Here is a 9895-nt window from a genome sequence, read left to right as displayed (position 1 = left end):
AAAGGGCAGGCATGTAGGTGCCCAGCTATAGCACTCACCACTCGCACAATGTGCATACAAAAGTCAGCGTTTGCCAGACGTCGCACATCGGTACTGCGTTTGGTTAAGATATATTGAGAAAGGCATGCCATATTAAATGTTTGATGCCTTATTTCATCACCAGATGCATGGCCATGACTGACAGAAAGTTGGAAATATAGGTTTCAAAAATGCTGCTGTAAAACCCTCACAATGTGTCAGAGTCCTATTGTTTCAGCGAAGATCCTTACATAATGATAAACGCTGACAAAGTGGAACCTGGATAAATACAAAGAAATACGAACGCAAGCAAAACGGTAATTAAAGTTCATGCATCAACCAAGTCTGACAGCCTGATCCCTGTAGTGGACAAGCAGGGGGTGCTGAAGACCAAGCTACATTTAACGGCTGTCGTGGACTCCCAAATAAACATGTCTGGAGAATATTTGAAATGTGGGAGAAACTATTTCTCGGATCAACAATGCAGAAGTTCAGCGCCAATGATCATGACTTGTGGTTGAAAACAATGAGGTCCTTAAACTCGCCACTCTTTGTAAGATTTATAGAAATTAGGTTACATGAGGACATTCGTACATTTATGTTACAAATAAGAAATATATGGACATAGACTGGTTTATATATGTGCTGGAAATGTGTAGGGTGACGGCATACACGTATGACAGTATATGCTAAAACAAAGTTATATCCCGGGCCGCGTCATACCAAAGGCGTTAAAAGACGGTACATGTACTTGTTGTTGTCCTGCTGCGTTGATACATTCACTGCGTTAATACATTCACTCTTTTAATACATTCACTGTGTTAATACATTGACTGTTAATACATTGACTGTTAATACATTCACTATTAAAACATTCACTTTGTTGATACATTGACTGTATTAATACATTCACTGCGTTAATACATTCGCTCTATTAATACATTCATTGTGTTAATACATTCACTGCTTTAATACATTTACTCAATTAATACATTCACTGTGTTAATACATTCACTGCGTTAATACATTGATTGTTAATACATACACTGTGTTAATACATTGACTGTGTTAATACATTCACTTCGTTAATACATTCACTATTAATACATTCACTGTGTTGATATATTGACTGTATTAATACATTCACTATTAATACATTGACTGTTAATACATTCACTGTGTTGATACATTCACTGTGTTAATACCTTCAATGTGTTAATACATTCACTCTATTAATACATTGACTGTGTTAATACATCCACTGCATTAATACATTCACTATTAATACATTCACTGTGTTAATACATTGACTGTTAATACATTCAATATTAATACATTCACTGTGTTAATTCATTCACTGTGTCAATATTTTCACTATGTTAATACATTCACTGTGTTAATACATTCACTGTGAATACATTAATGTGTTAATTCATTCGCTGTGTTAATACATTCACTGTGTTAATACATTCATTGTGAATACTTTAATGTGTTAATTCATTCGATGTGTTAATACATTCATTATGTTAATACATTCACTGTGAATACATTAATGTGTTAATTCATTCGCTGTGTTAATACAGTCATTGTGTTAATACATTCACTGTTAATACATGCACTGTGTCAATACGTTCACTGTGTTAATATATCCACTATTAATACATTCACTGTGTTAATACATTGACTGTTAATACAATAATGTGTTAATTCATTCGCTGTGTTAATACATTCACTGTGTTAATACATTCATTGTGAATACATTAATGTGTTAATTCATTCACTGTGTTAATACATTCACTGTGTTAATACATTTAGTGTGAATACATTCACTGTTAATACATGCACTGTGTCAATACGTTCACTGTGTTAATACATTCACTATTAATACATGCACTGTGTTAATACATTGACTGTTAATACATTCCCTGTGGTAATACATTCAATATTAATACATTCACTGTGTCAGTATTTTCACTGTGTTAATAGATTCAGTGTTAATACATTCACTGTGTTAATACATTCTTGTGTGTGTGTGTGTGTGTGTGTTTGTGTGCGTGCGTGCGTGCGTGCGTGCGTGCGTGCGTGCGTGCGTGCGTGCGTGCGTGCGTGCGTGCGTGCGTGCGTGCGTGTGTGTGTGTGTGTGTGTGTGTGCGCGTGTGGTTGAAGGCAAACATATGATAAGCATACAACTGGACGATAACAGATAGAAGTAGTATCACCAAGGTAACAGTATTCACTCCACACATCCTGTGGGTGGGGCTTCTTATTTACGGCATGATGAACCCTCAACCTGCATGATACACCAGCGCCGAACGTGCTGTAGCTGCATCTCGCCAGCCAATGCGCCAGTCATGTTCATTCCACCACAGATTGCATTCTGATTGCAGGTGCAGCTTTCCAAGGTATGTAGGACTTCAGATTGCGATAGTACACACTGTGGTTCTACTCCGACATTTGTGTGTAACATATTAGAGAGGAATACCAACATTTTAGGAACTTTTAACAAGCAAGGCGCACCTATATCCTATTAAAAACTGGCAGATTTTCAGTTAAATGAATTGTTTAATATAAACTGCAAATAGATTTATTACATATACACATCTAGCTTGGCATGTAACCTTCATTGATGTTTGATTGTTATATTTCCTATGTGTAATGGAGCGGTGTCAACAAGCACTTCGCTTGTTTACCAATCCATTTTCACAATATTGTGAAAATAATTATGTTTAAACCAGGCGCACTGGTGTTATCAGGTATTCCAGAGAGAAGTAACAGATTAGCTACGGGGTCCTGACACTAAGATGGGGCTGAAATCACCCAGTGCTACAGGGCCATGACTCTATGATGGGGCTGAGATTACCCAATGCTACAGGGCCATGTCACTATGATGGGACTGAAATCACCCAATGCTACAGCGCCATGTCACTAAGATGGGGCTGAAATCACCCAATGCTACAGGGCCATGACTCTATGATGGGATAGAAATCCCCCAATGCTACAGGGCCATGACTCTATGATAGGATAGAGATCACCCAGTGCTACACGGTCCTGACACTATGATGGGATAGAGATCACCCAACGCTACAGAGCCATGACTCTATGATTGGACTGAAATCCCCCAATGCTGCAGGACTATGAAGCTATGATGGGACTGAAATCCCCCAATGCTGCAGGGTCCTGACACTATGATGGGACTGAATCACCCAATGTTACAGGGCCATGACTCTATGATCGGACTGAAATCACCAAATGTTAGAGGGTCTGGCACTATGATTGGACTGAAATCACCCAATGCTGTAGGGCTATGAAGCTATGATGGGACTGAAATCATCCAATGCTACATGATACTGACACTATGATGGGACTGAAATCACCCAATGTTACAGGGTCCTGACTCTATGATGGGACTGAAAACCCCCAATGCTACAGGTGTCCTGACACTATGATGGGACTGAATCACACAATGCTACAGGGTCCTGACTCTATGATCGGACTGAAATCACCAAATGTTAGAGGGTCTGGCACTATGATTGGACTGAAATCACCCAATGCTGCAGGGCTATGAAGCTATGATGGGACTGAAATCATCCAATGCTACATGATACTGACACTATGATGGGACTGAAATCACCAAATGTTAGAGGGTCTGGCACTTTGATTGGACTGAAATCACCCAATGCTGTAGGGCTATGAAGCTATGATGGGACTGAAATCATCCAATGCTACATGATACTGACACTATGATCGGACTGAAATCACCAAATGTTAGAGGGTCTGGCACTATGATTGGACTGAAATCACCCAATGCTGTAGGGCTATGAAGCTATGATGGGACTGAAATCATCCAATGCTACATGATACTGACACTATGATGGGACTGAAATCACCCAATGTTACAGGGTCCTGACTCTATGATGGGACTGAAAACCCCCAATGCTACAGGTGTCCTGACACTATGATGGGACTGAATTCACACAATGTTACAGGGTCCTGACTCTATGATGGGACTGAAATCACCCAATGCTACAGGGCAATGTCTCTATGATTGGACTGAAATCACCCAATGCTGCAGGGCTATGAAGCTATGATGGGACTGAAATCACCCAATGTTACAGGGTCCTGACTCTATGATGGGACTGAAAACCCCCAATGCTACAGGTGTCCTGACACTATGATGGGACTGAAATCACACAATGCTACAGGGTCCTGACACTATGATGGGACTGAAATCACCCAATGCTACAGGGTCCTGACACTATGATGGGACTGAAATCACACAATGTTACAGGGTCCTGACACTATGATGGGACTGAAATCACCAAATGTTAGAGGTTCCTGACACTATGATTGGACACGTCGTACTAAAAGACGTTAAAATATGGTACTTGTTGTTTCCCTGCATGGTGCTCGGCATTAAGGGGCTAAAACTCGAAATCAATATACTGTGTCTGAGTCGGATATTAATGTGAAACTGCTAGCACAATATAATTAGTCCAGACGAGTACAAGCAGCCACACACGAACACGTGCATGCACGTCGCTATATAAGTGCAATAATCTTGAACGCAACTTTAAACCCCATTTCACCTCACCTCACCTCACGACACAACCCTGCACAGTAAATCCCGGCGCCTCAGTCAAATCGGCCACCAGTGCCCCCAACGTATCATATGAGATGCATTTATCACTAAAGGGTTTACGGGATTGTATGAGCTGAATGGGCTTGTCGAACGTTCAGCTCGTACAATCCCGTACACCTCACTAGTGACACATTTGTCTTTACGAGTTATAATCACTTGATTTATGTTTTATGATATGGTGGTGTGTACCAATGACTATCCTGTGCCAGACTTACAGCATTGTAACTCAATTTGCGAACAGGGTCGATTACAACGTGACAAGCTAGTGGTGTCACATCAAACATAATAACGTCATGACATCCACACAAATGTCCACGGATGATGAGGACTCGTGCCTCCCAACCACAAACCCCCTACCATCCCCTACCATTTTTATCTTTACCTATCAGCAAAGAACTGTTTTACACAAAATTCAAGAACTTTTTTTTCAAAATAGTCTTAGAATAGTGAGAGTATGTTCAGATTCCTTTAGATAATGATTTAGAACCTGTTTACAATTCAACAATGTATACTCTCTTTAGGTCGGCAGTCTAGAAATATATCTAAACATATTTACATGAAATATGTACTCATCATGCCCACGTCATCGTCATACTGTTTCAATGTATCAAACGTTGCACTTTGTCCCTAATTATATGTATACATTGATGCAGTTTTACTAACTCTGCGTTGATTCGGTTCCCAGTGCCACAAATTAATCTTCAAATTTGATATTTATTTCTATCTCAGATGAAGCCTTGTATAATTATGTTCGGAATCAGCGTCCTCGTCCTCAGCACGAGAGCAAATGTGTTCGACCTGAGAAGTTGTGAAAATATGGTGCCAGCTGGCCTGACGGCGACCGAGCAGACCTCCCTACCACCCTACCGTGTCACGGTATCAACCACGGAGTATGAAGATGGCGTACCCGTTGATGGTGTGGCTTCAAAAAACACTCCAACTGTTTTCTAGTAATGGTCATTAAAATTAGATTGCAATGGTGACATGGTAACAGACGCGTTCGTAGAGGCAGTACAAATAGGAGAGCCTTGTTAGATGCAAGAGCAGAAGTATCATACTTATAATTTCAGCAATCGTGGTTACACCACAAAATGCTTCACACCAACTGATGTAAGAATGAACACATTGCTACTGTAAATACTTAGTGTTTCTACTTTGTATAGATTTGTGGTCAGTGTAGGTCCCCAGTACCTCATGCGTTTCTCCTTATCTGGATTCTGATCAGAGTAGGCACCGAGTACCTGCTGCTTGTCTCGCTGAGGGGGTTCGTGGAAAGACTAAATCTCCACTTCCTCATGCTTGTCTCCCTGTGAGGATTCGTGGTCAGAGTCAGTATCCAGTCTAACACGCGTGTCTCCTTCTGGTAAAAGTAGGCCCCCAATAGCTGCAGCTTGTCTCCCTGTGGGGATTCGTGGTCAGAGTCAGTATCCAGTCTAACACGCGTGTCTCCTTCTGGTAAAAGTAGGTCCCCAATAGCTGCAGCTTGTCTCCCTGTGAGGATTCGTGGTCAGAGTCAGTATCCAGTCCAACACGCGTGTCTCCTTCTGGTAAAAGTAGGTCCCCAATAGCTGCAGCTTGTCTCCCTGTGGGGATTCGTGGTGAGAGTCAGTATCCAGTCTAACATGCGTGTCTCTTTCTGGTAAAAGTAGGTCCCCAATAGCTGCAGCTTGTCTCCCTGTGAGGATTCGTGGTCAGAGTCAGTATCCAGTCCAACACGCGTGTCTCCTTCTGGTAAAAGTAGGTCCCCAATAGCTGCAGCTTGTCTCCCTGTGAGGATTCGTGGTCAGAGTCAGTATCCAGTCCAACACGCGTGTCTCCTTCTGGTAAAAGTAGGTCCCCAATAGCTGCAGCTTGTCTCCCTGTGAGGATTCGTGGTCAGAGTAGATCCCCAGAATTTCATACGTGTCTTCCAGTTAAGGGATTCTGATCAAAACAGGTCCCCAATGCCTCGTGACTGTCTCCTTGTGGGGATTATGGTCAGGACAGTTCCCCAATACCTCATTATCTCTAATCAGAACAGGTCCCCAACACCTCATAATCTCTGGTCAGGACAGTTCCCCAATACCTCATAATCTCTGATCGGAACAGGTCCCAAACACCTCATAATCTCTGGTCAGGACAGTTCCCCAATACCTCATAATCTCTGATCTGAACAGGTCCCCAATACCTCATAGTCTCTGATCAGAACAGGTCCCCAAACACCTCATAATCTCTGATCAGAACAGGTCCCCAAATACCTCATAATCTCTGGTCAGGACAGTTCCCCAATACCTCATAATCTCTTATCAGAACAGTTCCCCAATACCTCATAATCTCTGATCAGAACAGTTCTCCAATACCTCATAATCTCTGATCAGAACAGGTCCTCAATACCTATAATCTCTGATCAGAAGAGTTCCCCAATACCCAATGTCCTACGAGCCGACTGAAATGTGTATCGTCAGTCAGGCTCTGGGACTTGGCTGACATAGTTGATATAGCATAATATTGCTGACGCTGACTCTCTCAGATTCTCATGTTAACCACCGCCATGGCATTAGTATGTCGCCATCATATATTTAACGATGTTATCATTTCAGTGGTACTTTCGTCTACGGATGCCTCGACCACATTCACGGAGTTCCTTCTACAAGCTAGATGTCTCACCTGTGCAAACCTGACGATGCCTGTTGGGACATTCACCATTCCTGCCGGCCAATCCCCCAGCGAGATACTCGGCTGTTTTGAGACAATGGTAAATGCGTAACGTCCTCTTTTCCTGCATATTCATGGTCCCCAGCAGCGTGCCCAGCTTGAGAAGACGAAAGGGTCGGATGGACAGACTTTCTGACTTGGTTCATTGAGTGTCGTTGTGCCCCAGTGGGACGTTTGCTCATGATATGAACCATTGGTTTATCGGGTTCTAGACTCAATTTCTTACAGGGCGCCGTGATATAGCCGGCATATTTAGGACTTCACCTACCGACTTTGGTAATCTAATGTTACTTTTGCCTACAAGTACACATTTCTATTGGTAGAATTACTTAACCCCACTTCCTCCCTTCTTGTTGTTTCTTGTGTTTTAGCTGCAAGTGTATTGGTCCATACACATTACCCGTTCCTTATGCTGTGGGTTACAGCACTCGCCACAACGAAGGCCCGGTCCGATTCTTTGATATTGTGTGTGAAGCCCATCTTGATGCTCCCCAACGTGACAAACTCGGAATAGTGCTAAAATCAGTGCTAAAACTAATCACTCACTCTCATTATCAGTAACGCAAATATCTCCAGGCACGTGTTTAACTAAAAATTACGAAAAATATGTAAAATCGTCGCACTAAAACTACGCTCTGAGAACATTCTCAATATCAAACCACTGTCATAGCCACCCAGTTGAAGGCTGTGTTGAGGAAGCAGTATTTGTTTTGTTTAAAAGTACGATTTCTTATAAATGTTATATTTCTGTTTTCAGTCACCTGAGCTACATAATCATCACATTAAATGGGAGATATGTTTTGTTGAAATCTCTCCGTTTAGCGGATGTCCCTGGACGAAACTAGGTGTAAAACTTGAAACCTTTGTTTGTAGTTATTTCACTTGCCATTCTTCGAAGTCAGCGGGCAGCTGCAGGTGTATGGGTGTAGTTCTTCCACCTGCCCATGTAGTCAGAGGACAGGTCACAGCTGCAGGTGTATGGGCGTAGTTCTTACACCAGCCCATGTAGTCAGGGGAAAGGTCACAGCTGCAGGTGCATGGGTGTAGTTCTTACACCAGCCCATGTAGTCAGGGGAAAGGTCACAGCTGCAGGTGCATGGGTGTAGTTCTTACACCAGCCCATGTAGTCAGGCGACAGGTCACAGCTGCAGGTGTATGGGTGTAGTTCTTACACCAGCCCATGTAGTCAGGGGAAAGGTCACAGCTGCAGGTGCATGGGTGTAGTTCTTACACCAGCCCATGTAGTCAGGGGACAGGTCACAGCTGCAGGTGCATGAGTGTAGTTCTTACACCAGCCCATGTAGTCAGGGGACAGGTCACAGCTGCAGGTGCATGGTTGAAGTTCTTACACCAGCCCATGTAGTCAGGGGACAGGTCACAGCTGCAGGTGTATGGGCGTAGTTCTTCCACCTGCCCATGTAGTCAGGGGACAGGCCTCAGCTGCAGGTGTATGGGTGTAGTTCTTCTACCCGCCCACGCGGTCAGGGTACAGGTCACAGCTGCAGGTGTATGGGCGTAGTTCTGACACCTGCCCATAGTCAGAGGACCATGTCACAGCTGTAGGTGTATGGGTGTAGGTCTTACATCTGCTCATGTTGTACTTGAGTTCCAACAATTATGAATTAACTTTTCTGCTTCCAGGCAGTCATTACATCATCAACCACAAATCCCAAGACAAGTGTCACTTTCACATGGACGCCGCCTGCTGGCTTCGCAGACGTCGTTATCATGCGGTGAGGGTGTAGGACTTCCCTTACAACCAACATTTGCATTATCAACAACGGCCATCACAATAAGTGATATCGCTGAGGGTCAAAGGCTTCGACAAACCGCTGTGATAAAGCTGAAATATTGCCTTGTGTGGCGTTAAACAACAAATAAACAAACATACATTGGCATCGACACATAAAAAAGGCACGTTTTGTCTAGTATTTCTTACATACAATGAACAATTCGTGTCAATCAATACACATTTTTGCATTAGAAAGAAACTTTGATAAAATTTGTCAAATATTATATCTATTATCTTGCTGTGTCATTTTCAGAGCGACGTTTGTTCAAGATAGCACACGGTGGTGGGGTAATGTTGTTTCCCAGACAATGAACGCCAAGTCAGTGCCGTTAGCAGCTGGTGGTTCCACACCCGCAGCCGCTATACGTCCCCGGCCGACCCTCCCCGGGACGACCCGACCGCCACCAACTCCATGTAGCACGTCAGCCTCGCCCTCCCCTGCTGCTACAGCACTAGGCCCGACACTCGGGCTCCTCACGTACTGTTGTCTTCTATTCTAAATACACGTAGCATATACTGAACAAAGCGAAGACCCAGCTGGATCTAACTGAGTTTCAAACAAGAAGATAGAGTAATGTCATATATAATGTAACTGACGTTTTACTGTCATTTTATAGTTGGTTTTCTTTCAGACATCTTGACGTACTGGCACCTGCTTGATGCACTGAATATTATGTACCTTTTGGCAATAAATACAATGATGCATTAGACGTGTTTTAAAATCAATAAACATCTTCATAACAATAATATCC

At 42.9% G+C, this 9895-nt stretch overlaps 1 protein-coding gene across 1 annotated transcript; it reads left to right on the top strand.

Annotated features, from left to right (window-relative positions):
* Nucleotides 1-5386: 5386 nt before the first annotated feature.
* LOC139479670 (putative defense protein Hdd11-like) lies at nt 5387-9643 on the top strand. The gene is made up of 4 exons (XM_071262515.1): nt 5387-5573; nt 7237-7391; nt 8993-9084; nt 9397-9643. Exons 1-4 carry the CDS (start codon nt 5387-5389, stop codon nt 9641-9643), a joined length of 681 nt encoding a protein of 226 aa, XP_071118616.1.
* The last annotated feature ends 252 nt before the right edge of the window (nt 9644-9895 follow it).

This window comes from Haliotis cracherodii, unplaced genomic scaffold, assembly GCF_022045235.1.
Source record: "Haliotis cracherodii isolate W230 unplaced genomic scaffold, xgHalCrac1.p SCAF_4, whole genome shotgun sequence".
Classification (NCBI taxonomy): Eukaryota; Metazoa; Mollusca; class Gastropoda; order Lepetellida; family Haliotidae; genus Haliotis; species Haliotis cracherodii.
This window is presented reverse-complemented; position numbering and strand designations above follow the sequence as displayed.